The sequence below is a fragment of the Colletes gigas genome, unplaced genomic scaffold, assembly GCF_013123115.1.
Source record: "Colletes gigas isolate AHSC1104 unplaced genomic scaffold, ASM1312311v1 Colletes_gigas_Sc00015, whole genome shotgun sequence".
NCBI lineage: Eukaryota > Metazoa > Arthropoda > Insecta > Hymenoptera > Colletidae > Colletes > Colletes gigas.
Window position 1 is genome coordinate 3,153,306 of NW_025106644.1, and position 24,647 is coordinate 3,177,952.

General features: G+C 38.9%; 1 protein-coding gene across 1 annotated transcript in view; it reads left to right on the forward strand.

Annotated features, from left to right (window-relative positions):
- The first annotated feature begins 1,276 nt into the window (after nucleotides 1-1,276).
- Nucleotides 1,277-24,647, forward strand: part of LOC122399817 (semaphorin-1A) — a 298,820-nt gene continuing 275,449 nt past the window's right edge. Inside the window, exon 1 of the mRNA XM_043400793.1 lies at nucleotides 1,277-1,945. Within this exon, the coding sequence (XP_043256728.1) occupies nucleotides 1,819-1,945 (127 nt within the window). The 5' untranslated portion in view covers nucleotides 1,277-1,818. The remainder of the gene's footprint in view (nucleotides 1,946-24,647) is intronic.

The window sequence follows — 24,647 nt, forward strand, 5'->3', positions numbered from 1 at the left end:
CCCTGCTACTTTTAATTCAGCAAATTAATGAACAGCGTCAACGTCGCCGACGTAGCGACGGCTGCCGCATACAGATAACCGGGTACGGAAAATTTTCGACGATCAGCCACGCGGGTAACGTCGTTATCGGGGCCGGTGGGTAAAAATCGACGCGGATTTTCGAGAGTATCGCTCGCTCCTAAATCGGTTATCGCGTGTATTCGCGACTTTCGAATTACTCGATCGAATATCGCCATATTTGCCAGTTTTTTTTTACACATTTGTAACATTTTAAATTTAGATTTTTAGATTTTTTTTTTTTTCGACCGCGTCGATATTCGTTGTCATTCGGTAATTTTGCACGGGAATAATTTGAACCCGCGGCTTGATTGCACCCGGGTAACCTTTTTTCCCTCCCCCCATCGGAAACATCGATGGGAGCCTCGATGGGGTATTATTAAATAAACATGGCGTGTTTTTTTTCGCGTTGCTAGTCGCAGGGGCCCCATCTTTTCCCGTGGAATATCCGCGGGAGCCTCGCGAACGTAACGAGATGATCGTTAGCCACACGGTTATTACGCTCTCTCAGCGCCCTCGCGCAAATAAAGCGTGGTGAAATCCGTGCTGGCGCAAATATCCCCGCGGAAATTCGGGTCAAGAACCAGCGTCGAACAATGCGCCGAAAAAGAGCAAGAATCGCCGCGGTGGCTCGAACGAGATAATAATTTGTCCCGTCTCCGCGTTCCATATCAATTAAAATTCCACGCTGAAAGACAAACAGTTTTCGTCGCGGGGGTGCTCCTTAATCGATGCATCTCGTGCGCTTATCGGCCGTGGCAAAAAAACGAGACCGTCGAATACTGGGAATAAATAACGAGGTGTTTTTTTTTCTCGTTGCAGATTGGCGGCGCTGCAGTAGCGTGGACGAGATACCAGCGTCGAGGACGTCGGGTACGACGGCGGCGTGATCGTGTCGCGGGGGTGGTGGGGTTGAAAATCGGCGCTTGCCCGGTGTCTCCTGTGTGTACCTCTCCCTTCGATTCCCCGTTCCCCCTGTTCCCCGCGTCCACTGCCCCCACCCTCTCGCTTCTTACTCTTACCCACGTGCGTGAGGGACGAGTGTGCGTGGGTGGCGGCGCGTAGGACACGCACACCGCGCGCCACAGAGAGAGAGAGGAGACACGGTGCGTCAGCGGCTGCGCGTGACCGTCGACCGCCGTCTGGTGGGGCGAACGGCGTGGTGGGGGGCGCGTGTCACCTGTCGCGGCGCTGCACGGCGTCAGTTCGGTGGCGACCGTCGGCGGTTGCGGATCGCTTTTTTCTCTCGCGTGTTTACAGCGTCGTCTAGTGACTTCGTCGAGGGACACACTTCGGTTCCGCCTCTCTACGTCTCTCTTCCCCCCCTCACGGTGGTTCTCCCCGCCCCCCCTTCTCGTGTCTTGTCCCCCCCCTCCCCCCGTCGGGTTATCGTGCGATATTCGTGAATGTGCGCGGCCAGGAAGCCGGTCCCGAAGGAAACATGCGTGAGCAGAGCTGGAGGACAACGGCTGCGACGACGAGGAACACGTGGCACGTGACTGCGGCACCCTCGCACGTTCTGCTGCAGTGAAAGTGGAGAGAGAAAGGGAGGGAAAATCGAGTGATAGAAACACCACGTCCTTTCTCCTTCCATTGTTATCGGTATCGGAGGCTGTGCGTCGCGACAGGGAGTAATAATAGAGTGCCCCGGTGGTTGGTGCGTTATACATATATATATATATATACGTGAGTTTCTTTAATCGCGCCGCGGAGGAGGAATCCTGGCACGTTTCCGGCGACGCTCGAACCAACCCAGAAAAGATGAGGCGTACCATCTTGGGAACGAGGATGCATCCTGTGTTGTCCTGCTGGTGCGTCGTCGCCACGGTCACCCTGGCCCTAGCTGCCTGGCAGGAGAACATCAGGCCGAAGATGTACGTCCAGCTCGGTGAGTATCATCGTCTCCTCTTATTTACCTATTGTACTTGTCGCGAGGCGCGGTCGACAGCCTCGATTCCTCGAACTGCGTGGCTCCAAATGCAATAACAAAGGACTCTTTCGATGGAAATAGCTCGCCTCCATCAACACGAGGTCGCCTTTCCTACGATAATGAAGAGCTTGTTTAGAGTTCCTTCGCGATCAAAAAATTCGTTTCACCCGTCGGTGCGTGGTCGAACGACGATGCAGAACGGAAGTTGCACCGGGTGCAGGGTCATGGACCTTCCCCCACTATTGTTTCACCCTTAGCGCGAAGGGGAAGCTACGTGTGCAACCCGGTGACTGTAAACCCTAATCAGTGACATAACCGTGGGGATACCAGGAAAGAATATAAAGCTATCGACCACACGGTGTCCCGTTTAAATGATTAAAGCGCGCCGATATAACCGCGGTTCGAGGAAAAAAAGGCTCGACGCCACCCCGTGATTCGCCAGCGTATCGTTATTTCGCTCGTGCTCGATAGACCGTCCACTCGATCGACCTGTCCCCGTCGTTCGTTTGCTTCCATTTTCTCGCGCCTCGATCCAGAGATTCAGGAATATAATAAAAAAGACATTCGATGGAGCGTGACGGATTAAAGTGTCTGGCCGTAATTAAAAAGCAACCGCCACGGATGCGACGATCGATTGGGGACTCCAGGAAAAAACTCCTGTTTACTGTCGCTGACGGTCACCGGTGACCGTCGATTTAATTACTCATTGTATCAAATTTGGTCCCTTTTGGGGGTTCCTCGATACTTAAATGAGGCTTTCAGGGGATTACCTGGACACCCGTTGTTTCATTTGTTTATATTTTAGAATTGTTAAATGTATTAACAGTTGTCCATAGTAGTTAGTTTGTCACAGAAAAGGAATTATTAACACTGGAATAATAGTGTCGTGATGGTAGTGACGCTGGTAGAACGAATGGTCAGTCGATCTAAAAAAGTGCAGCTGCATGGCGTCCAAGCACCGGACGGGGATGGGTGACCGCTCGTTTTTCCCGGAGTTCTACATTACAATAAAATTATTTCACGAGTTCTACAGCTTCGACAACTAATTTACATCCAATGCACAAATATATGCGTTCTAAATAATATAAACAAATGAAACCACGGGGCACAACCGACGATCCATGGAAATTCGAGGGGAAAACCGTTGACGGTCACCGGTGACCACCGGATTTTAAAACTCTCCATTGTAAACCTTTGGTCCCTTTGGGGGTTCCTCGATATTTAAACAAAGGTTTCAGGGGAATACCTGGAACCTTTCCCATACTCAAAATTCCCCAATTTCTTGCGTTCCAAAAATTACAGTTATAATGCTCTTCCCCGGAAAAGTGTACCTGCACAGGTACTGTTGTTTGACCTCCCCCCCGTCATGGAAATAGAGGCTCCATCGGGACCAATAATTATACCCATTGGATCCATAATTTCCAGCAGATTGCTGAAACCTTGATTAGAATTGCATGCAGTAATGTACGCCGACAATTTGGACCGTGTTAAACACGAGTCACCGATCCATTAGGTATAATTAATTTTTTTTCTATAATTATTCACCGTTATTATTTACTCTTTAGCAGTGAATCGAATACAGTCGAACGATCGAGCACAAAGGGAATGAAAGTTCGTTTGGAAAAAGAAACGGTTGAAAGATGAAGATTAATGGAGCAACACCTTTCGTCTCAATCGATGTAGAAAAGATTGTTATAGTCACCGTGCTCGAGAACAATGATATTTACGTTAATTAATGGCCACGGGCCACGGGGTGATCTTTCTTCGTTAAAAACGTTTTATTACGATGTGACGTTTCCGACCATCTCTTGGGATTCCCCTTCAGAGGAGCATAACTGTGAAAAGTGTATTCAAAGAAACTTTTCCTATTTAATTAATTTTTTTTAACATTTCGTCTATTGATTTAAGTTTGTTAAAAGGTTTATTCTTTGCTGGTATATTTTTATTTTAGATGTTCGTCTCTGTCTGGCCGATGGCGGCGCGTGGACGCGTTTCAGCGTGCAGCGTCGTCCCTTTTGGATCTTTTAGCCGTGCGAACGCGTCAGACGCGATCCTTTTTTCCATCCGATGAGTTTGTGCCGATGAACCCTTGGCATTGACTCGCGATCGCTGTTCGCTCTGATAACCCCTAGACTGGTCGTTGCTACGGCATATTCCGCTCCAAAGGGCCACAAATATCTCCACGCCTGAGAAATTAGGTTCTCCGTTAATCGTGACGCGTCTGTTTCCAAGATACAAGACTGCACAGACCGCCACAAACCCTCGATTCTCACATTTCTTCGAGTCAAGACGACAAAATCAGATAACCCAGATCTCAAAAAAATTTTTTTTATTACAATTCTACATTGTATAAAATTTTTTTAAAATGTTAAAAATCTTTCAGGATCATCTTAGAGATCATCTGCGAGTCTTCGTTGAATCATAACTATAGTTATGAACATTTTCGTTGTCAACGTCTTCTGAATTTTTTTTATTATTATTCTATATTGTAAATTTTATTTTTAAAAATGTTGAAAATTTTGATGGATTATTCTCATTGGGAACTGCAAAATTTTCCCTGAATCACAGTGGTATTTATACATATTTTCATAGTCAGTATCTCATAAATTCTTCTCAATTATTTTTTTATTATGATTCTACACTGTAATTTAATTTTTAAATATGTTATAAATCTTTCAGGAATATCCTCATTAGAAACTACGAAATTTTATCCTGAGTCTCAACGATATTTTCCTAGTCAATATATTCCTAATTTTTTTGATTTTTTTTTTTATAATTTTATACTATAAATTACTTCCAAGAAATGTTACAAATCTTGCTGGAATATCCTCGTTGAGAACTGCGGAATTTATCCTGAATCACAATGGTATTTATGAATTTTTTCATAGTCAATATCTCCATAAATCCTTTTTAATTTTTTTTTATTATGATTCCACACTGTTAATTAATTTTTAAACATGTTGACAATTTTTCAGGGATATCCTCATTAGAATCTACGAAATTTTCCCTGAATCACCATGGTATTTATAAATTTTTTCATAATCAACATCTCATACACTCTTTTCAATTTTTTTTATTATAATTCCACACTGTAAATTAATTTTTAAAAATGTTGATAATTTTTCAGGGATATCCTCATTAGAATCTACGAAATTTTCCCTGAATCACAATGGTATTTATAAATTTTTTCATAAATTCTTTCCAATTTGTTTATTTATTATAATTACACTCTGTAAATTAATTTTAAAAAATGTTAAAAATCCTGCAGAGCTATCCTCATTAGGAACTACGAAATTTTCCCTGAATCCCAACGATATTTATAATTTTTATAGTCTATATCCTTTGAATTCTTTTAAATTTTTTTTATTATAATTTTACACTGTAAATTAATTTAAAAAAATGTTACAAATCTTGCTGGATCACCTTTATTAGGAACTGCAAAATTTCTCCTGAATCTTCAACGATATTTATCAATATTTTCCTAGTCAGCATCTTCTGAATTCTTTTGAATTTTTTTTTATTATAATTTTACACTGTAAATTAATTTCAAAAAATGTTATAAATCTTCCAAGGATATTCTCATTAGAAACTACGAAATTTTTCTTAAATCACAACGATATTTATAAAAATTTTTTTAATCAATATATTTAAAATTTTGTATTATTATAATACTACACTGTAAATTAATTAAAAAAATTGTTATAAATCTTGCTGGATCATCTTCATTAGGAACTGCGAAATTTCCCCTGAATCACAACGATATATTTATAAATATTTTCCTAATCAACATCTTCTAAATTCTTTTGAATTTTTTTTATTATAATTCAATATTTAATATTAATTAAATTTGTGAATTTAATTTCGAAAAAATTGATTCACTCGTAAATATTCCACAATAGTAATTCGTTTGCGACACGGTGAGTGCCGACGAACGAAATGGCCGATTAGAAGAAACCTGTGGTAACATTAAGGGCGGTTTTATGGCCCAGACAGATTAAAGGATAGGCTAATGACTGTGCACATTCAAACACGCCGCACGCGACAAACGTACTTATAAAAGTTATTCGTGTTGTACCACTTACGTTAATTGGCGGTCGCGTAAATATGCTTGTTTCGCAACTGTCGTGTCTGAACGTGTTATAGTTATCGTTACGACGCATCTGTTTCAACCAGTCGTTAGGATGCGAGTTGTTCCGCGAGACCATCGGCGCGAAGTGTATCAGAAAAGTGATAAGAGCAATCTTTTCCTCTTGTAACAGCCAGCAAACGGAATTGCCTCCAGCTACATCCTCCGGTGTAAGTTTCGAACCGGGTAATTTGAATACATACGGTTCTATAATCGTTTGCACACGAACAGGTCGCGAAAATGGAAGAACGAAACGAGAAAGTAAGGGAATCTCAACGAAAATGGGGACAAATTCATTCGAACTGTGCAATAGTTAACTTACTAAGCGTTTGAAATATTATTAAAATAATAAAGACTGAAAATATTTTATAAAATTGCTCGAAGAACCATCGAACGTGCGACCAACTACTTCACGGTAGTCTCAAAACCCCAGAAAAGTAATTATTTTTTAAATAATCGGTATTGTTTAATTTTTTCCCGAAAGGTTCACAGACACACACAATTATGATACCCTTGTTTTCATCAATTTTTTCGTAACATGGTAGTGAAATTTACTTGAAATCCTGAGGTGATGTTTTCGAACGCGACAGGCGCCATATTGGCACTCGATATCTCTCGAACTGGTCGACATATCGAGAAACCGCAAGAGCAACTTTTTATCGTTATCGAAGAGTAGAATATTTTCCAACCGCAAGAAATTATTCCACCTCCATCCGCTGTACACAAATTGTACCAGTAAACTGTGTAGACGCTCTCGAGGGAGATTGGGGCCGCAGAAACGGGCAAAAGAGGAGTTTAACTTTCAAGAACGACCCGTTGGACGAAACGGTCGCAATTTTGGAAGTTTCGAGGACGGAATCGGGATTTACCGTACCGTGTAGGCTCGTTTCGCGATCCTACGGATGTAGGGGGCGCTGGTAAACCGGAACGTAAGCTCGTTAGGTCGTTATGAATTTCGTCCGTGCATTATTTTCCAATAGCGACGCGCGGAGAGGCGCGGCAGGAATTGAAATTACACGAACCACGTGTTATTAATACGCCACTGGCGTTGCGGCAACGGCGCTGTTTTGCCCACTGAGCCAGAATTTCTGCTAATTCTACAACGGGGGAAAACCACGCCGCAGAACCGAAATTGTAATCACCGGGAAATGCATATTGCCGTTATGAGAGGCGCATCGAGGAGAGGCTCGCCTTCGCTGACGCAAACGTTTTCCGCGCGTTGCGATTCCATGAACTGCTAATGCTTATTTTTACACGGCGCCGCTTGAAAAGATACGCTGTTATCGTTGGCCGGTTGCACCGCCAATTAAATCCTCTTTACACCGCTTTTGGCGCGGCTTGTTTCAACCATTAGACGCCCGTATACTTTGACGACTTTTGTTTATACGCGGTGAGAACCGCGTTAACACTACATAGGCTTGAGTATTACACTTCTGAAGAGCACTCGAGTATACAGGGTGTTCGACTACCCTTGGAAAAATTTTAATGGGGGATTCTGGAGGCCAAAATAAGACGAAAATCAAGAATACCAATTTGTTAATTAAGGCTTCGTTAAAAAGTTATTAACGTTTAAAGTTGCGTCTGTGAGATGGGGACCGCGCGCTGCGTGCGCGGGACTTTAAACGTTAATAACTTTTTAACGAAGCCTTAATTAACAAATTGGTATTCTTGATTTTCGTCTTATTTTGGCCTCTAGAATCCCCCATTAAAATTTTAATAATTATTATTAAATTTGAGTGAAGAATTCTTTAGCAGTAAATCATATGGGTTTAGCTTGAAATGGAGTGGGGATTAAGTAGCCTAAATGATAGCAGGAAATCTAGAGATTTAGGGATCCCCCATTACCATATTCGAATGGAAGCTACGTTTCAACGTTCCTCTATTTGAGTTTCTAGAGTTTCCTTTAATAATAGCACTCCGTTAACGCTATCGTAGGCCGCAATTACTTTCATATTGCAAATAGTTCGTCGTAAACCGAAGCAGAACGATGAACAGGATTCCACGAGTTGGTTTCCCATATGTTGCACGGTGTATATTTTTATAGGCAATATCTCGCGGTGCCCTTTCCGAGGGAAGCTCAAATGCTCATTGGTGATAGCGCGGAAGCATCATATCGCCATCTTTGGATTGCAAAATGGAGGAAATTTCGATCAAAGTACCTTTACAGTTGGCTGTATTTATTTAAATAATATCACAAGCATTAATATCTGAAGGTATTTTACATATGTGCGTTAGAATGTTTCATTTGTTTATATTTTATGATTCTTAAGTGGTCTTTCTATTGTACCTAGTGGTTAAATAGCAGAAATCATGATTGGAATTATTAAAAAAATATAAACAAGTGAACTATGCATTGGGGTCGATAGCTGAGGTCTATAATATTTTATAAACAAATTTTAATTGACTATCATAAAATTAATTAAGATTGATATATTAGTGAGGTGTAGTAACCCCCAAACACCATAGAAAAGGAATCACTAACTCTATAATAACAGCGTCGTGATGATAGTGACGTTTGTAGAGTGGCTGGTCAGTCGCTCTAAAAAGTGCAGCTGCATGGCGTCAGGTACCGGACGGGATGGGGTGACCCGCTCGTCGTTTTTTCCCTGAATTCTACATTCTAATAAAATTATTCCACGAGTTCTATCGCTTAGACAACTAACTAACAATTATCCAGAGCACAAATATGAACGTTATAAATAATATAAACAAATAAAATTACAGCCTAACTGTTAAAGATATATCATATTCTCAGCACACAAAGGGGAGAGGTTATAAAAGTTATATCCTCTACCCGAAAAGCCAACTAGTTACAGAGGTTACTTTCGTCTATTAAAGCCTAGGTAATGCGCTTAGGTAATGCTGGGAAGTACCCTATAGAGTAGGGGTAGAATACTGGTGCACAATTTATCTTGGGATGTTTCCTCCCGTGCTCCCGCGTTTTAGGAACACAAGCTGTATAATAAAAAGAACGTTCTCAAAGTGAACAGAGAGAGAGGAGAGTATTCGCGTGTAACCGGACTGGAACAAAACGGATACAGATCAAAGAACGGGTAGCAAACCGGACGATGCAACCAAAAAGGCGGATGAAAACGTTCATGGCGTATATTCGCCCCGGCGTATATACGCGCCCATAGCAGTTAAAGGGTTAATCCGTAGACTTTTGCCCGTTTCGCGAAAAGGTCTCTACACTGGGTACTGGCTCGTTTTCTCTCTATTTCTCTCCGGGGCTTTTATCTTCTGGATCGTTGACCCCGAAACGTAAAAATCATCGACGCCGACCGGGGCGATATATTTCGACGCACCGCGGGAAAACGGGAGCGCGAAAAAAAAAAAAAACAAAAATATATATATAGCTGCGTAAAATATCCACGCGCCTTTCGAACGTCGTAAATCAAGGCTCTGGACGCAGGTGGGGCAGGACGTTTAAAAATCGAAACCGCGACGCCTGGACGCGCTAGCTGCCGATTACGAATAAAAGGGAGATCGCTGGACTGGAACCGCTCCCTTTGCTGGTCGAAAACTGCATTCGAATCGATAATAACGAGCCACGAAAACCTATCTACGCGACGCGCTCTGGAAATTTCGCGCGAAAACGCCGCCATTTTGGGCGGTGCAAAACTGGAAAAAGCGACATCTTTACTTATATTACTTTAAGAAAACAGTTCATTTAGTTATTTCTGGTTTTTTTGGTTTAATATGCTATTTTTATAATGACAAATTGCTGGATTTATAATCGAAAAATCCCCGGGCGAATCAATATGGAATATTACGAGAATTGTTAGTATCAAATTTGGAGGTAATCGGTTGATCCGTTCAGCGGCGAGTCGTTTTGAAAAAACAGTTTTTTCGAGGGAAACGTGCCCAACGATTCGTAATGTAATATCTCGCGCATACGGGATTTAACTTGTTTAATAATGCATATTTCAACGTGTGACCACTTCTGTATTACACGAAAAATTTCAGGGAAATAAAGTCAGTTGACATTGACGAAAAAAAATTCTTTTTATAACAATGCAATGAGAAACGTTCGAAAAAAAATTCGAATAAATTTTCGAAAATCCAACCACCCGGTCATCCCTGGGAAAAATTTTAATTGGGCATTCTAGATGCCAAAATAAGACGAAAATCAAGAATACCAATTTGTCGATTGAGGCTTCGTTATAGAGTTATTAACAGTTACGTATCAAAAGGCGCAACTGTACGCAAAGTTGCGTACCTACAGGCGCAACTGTTAATAACTTTTTAACGAAGCTTCTATCAACAAATTGTTATTCTTGATTTTCGTCTTGTTTTGGTCTCTAGAATACCCCATTAAAATTTTTCCCAGAAGTAGCCGAACACCCTATATATACTATTGCATTTAAAATGCCTCAGCTATCGACCCCTATGCATACATCATTTGTTTATATATTTTTAATAATTCCAATCATGATTTCTGCTCTCTAACCACTAAGTACAATTGAAAAAACAATTTAACAATTCTAAAATATAAACAAATGGAAACATTCTAAACGCACATATGTAAATTCCAATTATATAAATAAATACATCCAATTTTAAAAGTACTTCGATCGAAATTTCCTCCATTTTGCATTTAATTACCTCGGGCCACGGCGATCGAAAGTACGAGATTACCGAGTTCCAGGTAAACTTATGGTCGTACCAGCGACTGGGAGCCGTACCAGAGTTTATTTTATTCGGTTCTTCCCATCGGGAAATTATATTAATGCATCGGAACTCCTTTCGCCGTTCGCTTTGAAGGGGTACGTGGCGATATAGCTAACGTCGGAGGGAACAAGTTTCTCGACGGACCCGATATTAAAGAATTCGCCCCAAGTTCCCGGAGTCGATAACAGAATGGCCAACTAATCGTCCAGGAAGAGGGGGGGACGCATTACGGTAGTCGTCAGAAATGACGCGAGAGAAACTTCATCCAAGTTTCGCGGGGGTTTAATCGTATTTACGATTCCCGTTTCGGCCCCCCCCCCCCCAACCCCCTCCGTTTGCACCGCGAGGTCGAGTCAACACCCCCGATAAGAGGACACTTTAGCTCGTATTCTGCGAGGAACCAGAGCTCGGATCCGCCCTGGCCCTCGTCAGCCCCGCTTTTGACCTTTTGCTTTTTCCCTGGATCGCGAGAGAAGGGGGATCTTCTCGACAAAAGATTTATGAACCCCTCGGCAATGCCAGTATGCTACTTATTCTATCGTCGAGTACACACTCGAGGCGCACAAAAAAAAAAATGCGAGAGGGAGGGGGTCGGTATGTACACGCGAACGATCCTCAAAGAGAAATCTTAAAAGGGGCGACCCTCCTCGTCTGGTATCGAATCAATCATTTCCAGGCGCGGGGGCCTCCCACACCTCGCCAATTGTCTGGCATTAATCTCGATTCGCGTTTGCTAACCCCTCTTATGGCTTCGAAAAATCCACCTCCATCGAGAAAAAATCAAAATTCGCGAATTAACCTACTAAAACTTGATTACTCCCATTTGTATGTCCTACGAACTTGGTAAATATTTTTTTGAAGCTATTTGAAAATGGTGGGGGGAATTCAACCCCTCAGGACTCGAATTGAATCTTCAAGCTTTGAAAACTCAAATTCTGTCCCAAAATTCAAAACAGAACCTAAATTATCGAGCTAGGTTGTGGGTTCTCGCGATGGAAGGAAACTAGTCTGTGGCGTTGCTTCTCATGCTCGCCGCCAGAGGGCTCGCGTTCTCACAAGCGCTCGAACAACCTCTCGGTTGCTATCACGACTTCCCCATATCTTAAACCTCCAATCTCCAACCTCCAAATCCCCTGGTAGCCACTCTAGGGAATTATGATCCCATCATCATTCCACTAGAAACGCGAATAAAAACACTCAGACTCATCCTAAACTAACAACCCCCATACTCACCACATGATGCACGAAAACGAGGGTTTTGAAAGCTTTCCCTCGAACACAAGAAATTCTGCAACCCCTACACTAACATAAATATACCCAGACACCTAACACTCGTTCTAAATGCAGGTTATAGGGCCCCCAGCCCCAGGTACTGCGCCCAATCATATGAAAAATAACAAAAGAACTTCCCAATATCCTAAACCTCCAACCTCCAACACCCAAATCCCCTGGTAGCCACTCTAGGGAATTATGATCCCATCACCATTCCACTAAAAACGCGAATTAAACTTCCTAATATCCTAGTCGTCTAAGGCAGGGCCTGCTAGTAGAAAGCCTCACTGATGATGAGTCCACTAGCAGGCCCAAAAGGCTCCTTTCCTTTTCTGTCCTGCAACGAATTTCCCTAGATCCCAGCCACGGAGCAGCAGCGCCACCTGTCGGATGAAAATAGAAGTAATCACGTTGTGGTAGTTTTTGAACAGCAATCTTAAATTAATCCGAGTTTTACAGGGAGGGTATCTTAAATTGCTTTCCGTGCTTAAAGGATCGATTCTTCGAGATCTTCGAGATCTTCGAGGTCTAGGTTCTTTCTCGAGATTTCGTTGTTAGCCTCGTTGCTCCGCGAATCGATCGTGTTCGACTTCGAGTTCGAGTTCGAGTTCGATGTTGGAGGTGGTGGATTTTTCGAGTACAGTTCTTCCTTCCCCTGAAATTTCGATTACTTTCTCGATGTAACGGGCGTCGAAAGTGGAATTACGTTTGACGGTTCTCAAGCGCGCGGAGTCAATTGACACGATTCCCAGTAATTTTACCCCGCGGTCGGGCCGAGGTCAGGTTATACGTGCCGGGTCGCGTATACGGTATGCTGAAACTAATCATAATGTATCCTCGCATCGGTTAGGGGGGCCCGGGCTGTGATTGGTCCGCTGCGGTATTCCTCGCTGCCAGATAAAGTTACCGTAATATGGATTAACTGGCCGCTATAGTCCATATTCCGATCCGACGCTCCCATTTGACTGCGATGCAGTAATGAACTCGTAACCGGCGCTATTATCAACCGCGAATCCGATCCACGGGTGTCTTTTAATAACGCGATACACGTAAATGCATCAACGACGCGTTCGCGTGCTCGACGAGCGTGTCCCCTCGTTCCCTGAGAATAGCGTTTCAGCGATTGGAATTTTAATATTGAGGATGGAACTCGTTCGAAAGTAACATTTCTGGTCTGGGGACAATTTTAATGGGGTATTTTGGAGGCCAACATTGGACGAAAATCAAGAGTACCAATTTGTTGATTGAGGCTTTGTTAATAACTTTTTAATGAAGGCTTCATCGAGAAATTGTTATTCTTGAATTTCGTGTTATTTTGGCGTCTAGAATACCACATTAAAATTTTTCCCAGGTGTGACCGAACACCCGGTAGATTTTTTTTTCGGCGAAATTAAAAAACTTCAAATTGTTCTGGAAAAATTATTTTCGGTTGTGGGGGTCAGTTACAAACATTTTTGGTCATTAGACACACCCTCGAAATCCTACGCACATTCGAGAAAAAAATTCTTTATCGAAAATATAATCTGAGTATCTTTAAAACGTCTTAACTTCTGAACGGATTGGAGGATTTTAATGTTTCAAAAGGCAAACAACGCGTATTTTGGTGGAGAATATGTAGAAATTTTAAAAATATTCAAAAAGTTGATCCTTGACATCGCAAAATGAGGGAGAGCCCATAAAAATGGTCCAATTTTCAAACAGCCATAACTCCTGCAATAGTGAATATATTTCAATGAAACTTTTTTCTGAAGTAGAGCTCATAGGCACCTACAAAAAAGTATTAGACAACTTTTCGATGGGGCGTCTAACTAAATTACTAAAAATTAAAAACGAACTTTTAAGAAAAATCGACAGGGGTAGGTGCTGAAATTTTTCGTCGAAAACAAATAATTTTAAATCATTCTAAAAAAATTATTTTGGGTTGTAGGCGTCAATTACAAGCATTTTAGGTGAATAGACATACCCCCGAAATCCTACTCAGTTTTGAGAAAAAAATTCGAGTAAGTGCTGAAATTTTTCAGTGAAATTAAAAAATTTCAAATTGTTCTCGAAAAAATATTTTCAGTTGCAAGGGTCAATTGCAAGCATTTTTGGTCAACAGAAATACCCCCGTAATCCTACTCAGTTTCGAAAAAAAAATTCCTTACCGAGAATATAATTTCTGGCCAGAAATGTCTGCCCGAATTTTCATGCGCATCTTTAAAATGCCATAACTTCTGAACGGATTGGACGATTTTCAAGTTTAAAAATGCAAACAACGCGTATTTTAATGGAGAATATGTAGAAATTTCAAAAATTAACAAAAAGTTGATCCTTGACATCGCAAAATGAGGGAGAGCCCATAAAAGTGGTCCAATTTTCAAAGAGCCATAACTTCTACAATAGTGAATATATTTCAATGAAACTTTTTTCTGAAGTAGAGCTCATGGGTACCTATGAAAAAGTATTAGACAACTTTTCGATGGGGCGTCAAACTAAATTACTAAAAATTAAAAACGAACTTTTAAGAAAAATCGACAGGGGTAGGTGCTGAAATTTTTCGTCGAAAACAAATAATTTTAAATCATTCTAAAAAAATTATTTTGGGTTGTAGGCGTCAATTACAAGCATTTTAGGTGAATAGACATACCCCCGAAATCCTACTCAGTTTTGAGAAAAAAATTCGAGTAAGTGCTGAAATTTTTCAGTGAAATTAAAAAATTTCAAATCGTTCTCGCAAAAATATTTTCAGTTGCAAGGGTCAATTGCAAGCATTTTTGGTCAACAGAAATACCCCCGTAATCCTACTCAGTTTCGAAAAAAAAATTCCTTACCGAGAATATAATTTCTGGCCAGAAATGTCTGCCCGAATTTTCATGCGCATCTTTAAAATGCCATAACTTCTGAACGGATTGGACGATTTTCAAGTTTAAAAATGCAAACAACGCGTATTTTAATGGAGAATATGTAGAAATGTCAAAAATTAACAAAAAGTTGATCCTTGACATCGCAAAATGAGGGAGAGCCCATAAAAGTGGTCCAATTTTCAAAGAGCCATAACTTCTACAATAGTGAATATATTTCAATGAAACTTTTTTCTGAAGTAGAGCTCATGGGTACCTATGAAAAAGTATTAGACAACTTTTCGATGGGGCGTCAAACTAAATTACTAAAAATTAAAAACGAACTTTTAAGAAAAATCGACAGGGGTAGGTGCTGAAATTTTTCGTCGAAAACAAATAATTTTAAATCATTCTAAAAAAATTATTTTGGATTGTAGGCGTCAATTACAAGCATTTTAGGTGAATAGACATACCCCCGAAATCCTACTCAGTTTTGAGAAAAAAATTCGAGTAAGTGCTGAAATTTTTCAGTGAAATTAAAAAATTTCAAATTGTTCTCGAAAAAATATTTTCAGTTGCAAGGGTCAATTGCAAGCATTTTTGGTCAACAGAAATACCCCCGTAATCCTACTCAGTTTCGAAAAAAAAATTCCTTACCGAGAATATAATTTCTGGCCAGAAATGTCTGCCCGAATTTTCATGCGCATCTTTAAAATGCCATAACTTCTGAACGGATTGGACGATTTTCAAGTTTAAAAATGCAAACAACGCGTATTTTAATGGAGAATATGTAGAAATTTCAAAAATTAACAAAAAGTTGATCCTTGACATCGCAAAATGAGGGAGAGCCCATAAAAGTGGTCCAATTTTCAAAGAGCCATAACTTCTACAATAGTGAATATATTTCAATGAAACTTTTTTCTGAAGTAGAGCTCATGGGTACCTATGAAAAAGTATTAGACAACTTTTCGATGGGGCGTCAAACTAAATTACTAAAAATTAAAAACGAACTTTTAAGAAAAATCGACAGGGGTAGGTGCTGAAATTTTTCGTCGAAAACAAATAATTTTAAATCATTCTAAAAAAATTATTTTGGATTGTAGGCGTCAATTACAAGCATTTTAGGTGAATAGACATACCCCCGAAATCCTACTCAGTTTTGAGAAAAAAATTCGAGTAAGTGCTGAAATTTTTCAGTGAAATTAAAAAATTTCAAATTGTTCTCGAAAAAATATTTTCAGTTGCAAGGGTCAATTGCAAGCATTTTTGGTCAACAGAAATACCCCCGTAATCCTACTCAGTTTCGAAAAAAAAATTCCTTACCGAGAATATAATTTCTGGCCAGAAATGTCTGCCCGAATTTTCATGCGCATCTTTAAAATGCCATAACTTCTGAACGGATTGGACGATTTTCAAGTTTAAAAATGCAAACAACGCGTATTTTAATGGAGAATATGTAGAAATTTCAAAAATTAACAAAAAGTTGATCCTTGACATCGCAAAATGAGGGAGAGCCCATAAAAGTGGTCCAATTTTCAAAGAGCCATAACTTCTACAATAGTGAATATATTTCAATGAAACTTTTTTCTGAAGTAGAGCTCATGTGCCCCTACAAAAAAGTATTAGACAACTTTTCGATAGGGCGTCAAACTAAATTACTAAAAATTAAAAACGAACTTTTAAGAAAAATCGACAGGGGTAGGTGCTGAAATTTTTCGTCGAAAACAAATAATTTTAAATCATTCTAAAAAAATTATTTTGGGTTGTAGGCGTCAATTACAAGCATTTTAGGTGAATAGACATACCCCCGAAATCCTACTCAGTTTTGAGAAAAAAATTCGAGTAAGTGCTGAAATTTTTCAGTGAAATTAAAAAATTTCAAATCGTTCTCGCAAAAATATTTTCAGTTGCAAGGGTCAATTGCAAGCATTTTTGGTCAACAGAAATACCCCCGTAATCCTACTCAGTTTCGAAAAAAAAATTCCTTACCGAGAATATAATTTCTGGCCAGAAATGTCTGCCCGAATTTTCATGCGCATCTTTAAAATGCCATAACTTCTGAACGGATTGGACGATTTTCAAGTTTAAAAATGCAAACAACGCGTATTTTAATGGAGAATATGTAGAAATGTCAAAAATTAACAAAAAGTTGATCCTTGACATCGCAAAATGAGGGAGAGCCCATAAAAGTGGTCCAATTTTCAAAGAGCCATAACTTCTACAATAGTGAATATATTTCAATGAAACTTTTTTCTGAAGTAGAGCTCATGGGTACCTATGAAAAAGTATTAGACAACTTTTCGATGGGGCGTCAAACTAAATTACTAAAAATTAAAAACGAACTTTTAAGAAAAATCGACAGGGGTAGGTGCTGAAATTTTTCGTCGAAAACAAATAATTTTAAATCATTCTAAAAAAATTATTTTGGGTTGTAGGCGTCAATTACAAGCATTTTAGGTGAATAGACATACCCCCGAAATCCTACTCAGTTTTGAGAAAAAAATTCGAGTAAGTGCTGAAATTTTTCAGTGAAATTAAAAAATTTCAAATCGTTCTCGCAAAAATATTTTCAGTTGCAAGGGTCAATTGCAAGCATTTTTGGTCAACAGAAATACCCCCGTAATCCTACTCAGTTTCGAAAAAAAAATTCCTTACCGAGAATATAATTTCTGGCCAGAAATGTCTGCCCGAATTTTCATGCGCATCTTTAAAATGCCATAACTTCTGAACGGATTGGACGATTTTCAAGTTTAAAAATGCAAACAACGCGTATTTTAATGGAGAATATGTAGAAATGTCAAAAATTAACAAAAAGTTGATCCTTGACATCGCAAAATGAGGGAGAGCCCATAAAAGTGGTCCAATTTTCAAAGAGCCATAACTTCTACAATAGTGAATATATTTCAATGAAACTTTTTTCTGAAGTAGAGCTCATGGGTACCTATGAAAAAGTATTAGACAACTTTTCGATGGGGCGTCAAACTAAATTACTAAAAATTAAAAACGAACTTTTAAGAAAAATCGACAGGGGTAGGTGCTGAAATTTTTCGTCGAAAACAAATAATTTTAAATCATTCTAAAAAAATTATTTTGGATTGTAGGCGTCAATTACAAGCATTTTAGGTGAATAGACATACCCCCGAAATCCTACTCAGTTTTGAGAAAAAAATTCGAGTAAGTGCTGAAATTTTTCAGTGAAATTAAAAAATTTCAAATTGTTCTCGAAAAAATATTTTCAGTTGCAAGGGTCAATTGCAAGCATTTTTGGTCAACAGAAATACCCCCGTAATCCTACTCAGTTTCGAAAAAAAAATTCCTTACCGAGAATATAATTTCTGGCCAGAAATGTCTGCCCGAATTTTCATGCGCATCTTTAAAATGCCATAACTTCTGAACGGATTGGACGATTTTCAAGTTTAAAAATGCAAACAACGCGTATTTTAATGGAGAATATGTAGAAATTTCAAAAATTAACAAAAAGTTGATCCTTGACATCGCAAAATGAGGGAGAGCCCATAAAAGTGGTTCAATTTTCAAAGAGCCATAACTTCTACAATAGTGAATATATTTCAATGAAACTTTTTTCTGAAGTAGAGCTCATGGGTACCTATGAAAAAGTATTAGACAACTTTTCGATGGGGCGTCAAACTAAATTACTAAAAATTAAAAACGAACTTTTAAGAAAAATCGACAGGGGTAGGTGCTGAAATTTTTCGTCGAAAACAAATAATTTTAAATCATTCTAAAAAAATTATTTTGGGTTGTAGGCGTCAATTACAAGCATTTTAGGTGAATAGACATACCCCCGAAATCCTACTCAGTTTTGAGAAAAAAATTCGAGTAAGTGCTGAAATTTTTCAGTGAAATTAAAAAATTTCAAATCGTTCTCGCAAAAATATTTTCAGTTGCAAGGGTCAATTGCAAGCATTTTTGGTCAACAGAAATACCCCCGTAATCCTACTCAGTTTCGAAAAAAAAATTCCTTACCGAGAATATAATTTCTGGCCAGAAATGTCTGCCCGAATTTTCATGCGCATCTTTAAAATGCCATAACTTCTGAACGGATTGGACGATTTTCAAGTTTAAAAATGCAAACAACGCGTATTTTAATGGAGAATATGTAGAAATGTCAAAAATTAACAAAAAGTTGATCCTTGACATCGCAAAATGAGGGAGAGCCCATAAAAGTGGTCCAATTTTCAAAGAGCCATAACTTCTACAATAGTGAATATATTTCAATGAAACTTTTTTCTGAAGTAGAGCTCATGGGTACCTATGAAAAAGTATTAGACAACTTTTCGATGGGGCGTCAAACTAAATTACTAAAAATTAAAAACGAACTTTTAAGAAAAATCGACAGGGGTAGGTGCTGAAATTTTTCGTCGAAAACAAATAATTTTAAATCATTCTAAAAAAATTATTTTGGGTTGTAGGCGTCAATTACAAGCATTTTAGGTGAATAGACATACCCCCGAAATCCTACTCAGTTTTGAGAAAAAAATTCGAGTAAGTGCTGAAATTTTTCAGTGAAATTAAAAAATTTCAAATCGTTCTCGCAAAAATATTTTCAGTTGCAAGGGTCAATTGCAAGCATTTTTGGTCAACAGAAATACCCCCGTAATCCTACTCAGTTTCGAAAAAAAAATTCCTTACCGAGAATATAATTTCTGGCCAGAAATGTCTGCCCGAATTTTCATGCGCATCTTTAAAATGCCATAACTTCTGAACGGATTGGACGATTTTCAAGTTTAAAAATGCAAACAACGCGTATTTTAATGGAGAATATGTAGAAATGTCAAAAATTAACAAAAAGTTGATCCTTGACATCGCAAAATGAGGGAGAGCCCATAAAAGTGGTCCAATTTTCAAAGAGCCATAACTTCTACAATAGTGAATATATTTCAATGAAACTTTTTTCTGAAGTAGAGCTCATGGGTACCTATGAAAAAGTATTAGACAACTTTTCGATGGGGCGTCAAACTAAATTACTAAAAATTAAAAACGAACTTTTAAGAAAAATCGACAGGGGTAGGTGCTGAAATTTTTCGTCGAAAACAAATAATTTTAAATCATTCTAAAAAAATTATTTTGGGTTGTAGGCGTCAATTACAAGCATTTTAGGTGAATAGACATACCCCCGAAATCCTACTCAGTTTTGAGAAAAAAATTCGAGTAAGTGCTGAAATTTTTCAGTGAAATTAAAAAATTTCAAATCGTTCTCGCAAAAATATTTTCAGTTGCAAGGGTCAATTGCAAGCATTTTTGGTCAACAGAAATACCCCCGTAATCCTACTCAGTTTCGAAAAAAAATTCCTTACCGAGAATATAATTTCTGGCCAGAAATGTCTGCCCGAATTTTCATGCGCATCTTTAAAATGCCATAACTTCTGAACGGATTGGACGATTTTCAAGTTTAAAAATGCAAACAACGCGTATTTTAATGGAGAATATGTAGAAATGTCAAAAATTAACAAAAAGTTGATCCTTGACATCGCAAAATGAGGGAGAGCCCATAAAAGTGGTCCAATTTTCAAAGAGCCATAACTTCTACAATAGTGAATATATTTCAATGAAACTTTTTTCTGAAGTAGAGCTCATGGGTACCTATGAAAAAGTATTAGACAACTTTTCGATGGGGCGTCAAACTAAATTACTAAAAATTAAAAACGAACTTTTAAGAAAAATCGACAGGGGTAGGTGCTGAAATTTTTCGTCGAAAACAAATAATTTTAAATCATTCTAAAAAAATTATTTTGGATTGTAGGCGTCAATTACAAGCATTTTAGGTGAATAGACATACCCCCGAAATCCTACTCAGTTTTGAGAAAAAAATTCGAGTATGTGCTGAAATTTTTCAGTGAAATTAAAAAATTTCAAATTGTTCTCGAAAAAATATTTTCAGTTGCAAGGGTCAATTGCAAGCATTTTTGGTCAACAGAAATACCCCCGTAATCCTACTCAGTTTCGAAAAAAAAATTCCTTACCGAGAATATAATTTCTGGCCAGAAATGTCTGCCCGAATTTTCATGCGCATCTTTAAAATGCCATAACTTCTGAACGGATTGGACGATTTTCAAGTTTAAAAATGCAAACAACGCGTATTTTAATGGAGAATATGTAGAAATTTCAAAAATTAACAAAAAGTTGATCCTTGACATCGCAAAATGAGGGAGAGCCCATAAAAGTGGTCCAATTTTCAAAGAGCCATAACTTCTACAATAGTGAATATATTTCAATGAAACTTTTTTCTGAAGTAGAGCTCATGTGCCCCTACAAAAAAGTATTAGACAACTTTTCGATAGGGCGTCAAACTAAATTACTAAAAATCAGAAACGAATTTTTAAGGAAAATCGACAGGTGTAGGTAGGCAAATTTCTCGACAAAATTAAAAAATTTCAAATCGTCCCAAAAAAATTATTTTCGGTTGCAGGGGTTAATTACAATTATTTTTAGTGAATAGACATACCCCTGAAATCCTACGCATATTCGAGAAAAAAATTATTTACTGAAAATACAATGTCTGACCAGAGACTGAATGATTGAAAAAATCATAACTCCTGAACGAATTGGAGGATTTTCATGTTTCAAAAGGCAAACAACGCGTATTTTAGTCTAGAATATATAGAAATTCCAAGAATATTCGAAAGATTGTTCCTCAACCCCCTAAAGCAAGAAAAACCCTATAAAAATGGTGCAACTTTCAAAGTCCATAACCTCTACGATGATGAATATAATTTTAATATAAACTTGGCATCTAGAACTTGTGTTTACGACTAGTAATTGTACGATAAGGGGTTGAACTCATCCAAGAAGTGTAGAACGAATAAAACTGTTACCAAAGAAAAATCGATCAAGATCGTTTCTTTTTTTATAACACTGTGTTCGTTGCGTTAGGATCGAGCGTTAACGATATGTTTCTAATGGGTCGGAAAATCGAGCTCACTTCCGTCTAGTGTAGGAAGCGGAGCAGAACCGATCTGATTTGCGAAAATCGATTGTTCCTCGAGCGTCTGTTCACCTGAAACTTGGAGGGTTGCGTTGCTTCGATGATGCGATTCTCTCCATTGAATTTCTCCGACGCGGATATTTTCCGCAAAAGCAACAACGCAACGGTCGCTCCCCCCGCGAGAATCAACTTCATAAACAATGGAGGAGGGTTGTTTGCCGCGTAAACTATGCTGCTCCGCCGTTGCCGGTGTTGCGCATAAACAAGGGGATGCGCGCTACGCGAAATCCGCGCTTGCAATATTTCCAACAAAAAGTTAATAGACCGTTCGTAAGCATTACTCGATGCTCCGGGAAACTGGTCGAAATTCGAGCACTCAGTTATCCAATTATTTCCAACATACTCCCCTAATAAGTAATATTTTTATCACGATACAACACCTCTTTTCTTTCTAATCAAATCTTATTTCGATGGTAATGGGGAACATCGATGTTATTTAGAATTTTATCACATTTATTTTTAGTGTAACAACGGATTTTCAAAGGGAAAATTGTAAAAAAATATTTTACATTGTTTGAGAAAATTTTTCAATTTAAAATTTTAATGGGAGATTCTAGAGGCCAAAATAGGACGAAAATCAAGAATACCAATTTGTCGATTGAGGCTTCGTTAAAAAGTTATTAACGTTTAAAGTTGCGTCTGTGAGACGCTTTACTCTGTAAAGCGCGCGCTGCGTTTGCGTAGCTTTAAACGTTAATAACTTTTCAACGAAGCCTCAATCAACAAATTGGTATTCTTGACTTTCGTCTTATTTTGGCCTCTAGAATTCTCTGGCTCCGCGAAAATTCCATAAAAAACATCAGATTGATAAAATCCGTTAGTCACCGCAAAGCACCCAAAAATGTATTTTTGCTCGAGTGAATTAAAAACCTCGTTTTTCTCTGGACCATTGCTCCCATTTGCTTGAAAGGTCGTTAAACCTGATTGGACGGATGACCCCCGCAGCAACGAGCGCCCGTATTGCTCTAATTTGTTTCGTTTAATTGAAACAAAGTTTCCTTCCTTCGAACAGGAAAAGTGCGTAAAAAAAAATTTCGAATCATTTTAAAAAAATTATTTTTGGTTACAGGGGTCGATTGCAATCATTTTTGGTGAATAGACATACCCCCGAAATCCTACTCAGTTTCGAGAAAAAAATTTCTTACCGAAAATATAATTTCTGACCAGAAATGTCTGCTTGAAGTTTCATGCGAAACTTTAAAACGTCATAACTTCCGAACGGATGGAAGGATTTGAATGTTTCAAAACGCAAATGACGCGTATTTTGGTGGAGAACACGTAGAAATTCCAAAAATTATCAAAAAGTTGATCCTTGACATCGCAAAATGAGGGAGAGCCCATAAAAATGGTCCAATATTCAAACAGCCATAACTTCTACAATAGTGAATATATTTCAATGAAACTTTTTTCTGAAGTAGAGCTCATGGGTACCTACAAAAAAGTATTAGACAACTTTTCGATAGGGCGTCAAACTAAATTACTAAAAATCAAAAACGAATTTTTAAGGAATATCGACAGGGGTAGGTGTTGAAATTTTTCGACGAAAACAAAAAATTTCAAATCGTTTTGGAAAAAATATTTTCGGTTGCAGGGGTCAATTAGAAGCATTTTTGATTAATAGACATATCTCTGAAATCCTACCCACTTTCGAGAAAAAAATTCGATTAGGTCGTCAAATTTTTTAACAAAAAATAAAAAATTTCTCTAAATATTAGAGTATTGCTCGAGTATTGCTCTAATTTGTTTCTTTTAATTGAAACAAAGTTTCCTTCCAAGTGCGTAAATGAAAAAGAACGAGCGTTCTGACTTTTTTTTCTTTTTCTATTTTCGTATTCCCGTCCGTACGGTTCGCCATTTACTTCGAGGGTGATTAAACCTGATTGGGCGAGTGCGTCGCGACGGATGACCCGACCTTCGCATTAGACTAGACCGTACTACTAATGGCCCTTTTCGTCCCACCCTGATCGAGCGTCTTCAACCCCAGTCCCGCCAACGTTTCGTATCCGAATTGATTGGACTGTGAATCGTCCGGTTTGAATTATTCATACTTTGTCCGTCGATAAACCAATTTCTCCGTCGGCCAAATCGAGGAAAAGATCGTCCACGCGGCGCACGGACGTGTACAACGGGTCGTGGAACAAAGGGGCAACAACGAACCGAAACGATAAAAGGAGAAAGAGAGAGAGAAAAAAAAAGAGACAAGAGAGGGAAGGCATCACGCGAATCTCGTAGCCAAGAGGTCAGTTAACTTGGCCGCGGAGAGATCATCGGACGACGCCATTTAATTTTATCATTCGATCCAATGACGCGGAAGATGCCTTCGAGAAGGAAAATAGACGGTCGCTCTACGGCTTTATCGAGCCACGTTGACCCAAAGCGCGCGAGAAAAAGGAGAACGGGGGGGAGAATCTCGTTAACCTCTTCCTCGTTCGCTTTTACCGGGGCGCCTCGTTATCGGAACTCTCGCCTTCCGGACGCGATATTTTAATCTGTAGGTTAAGGGCATGCGAATAATTAGGCGCGACGCATCCGTGGACGCCCTAAGGCCAGCCCCGAACACCGAAATTCCGAACTTATTTAATCCCTCCGTCGTCGCCATTTTGCGAGACCCCTCGAGACCACGTTCGAATTTTCGCGCGAAATTTAAATCTGGAACTGTCGAACTGCTCAAAACATTGGTAATTTCCAATAAAAAAAAAAATTGTAATTAATTAAGTCGATTAGATTCTTGCAAATTTAGTGTACTTTTCTGTAAGAAAATTA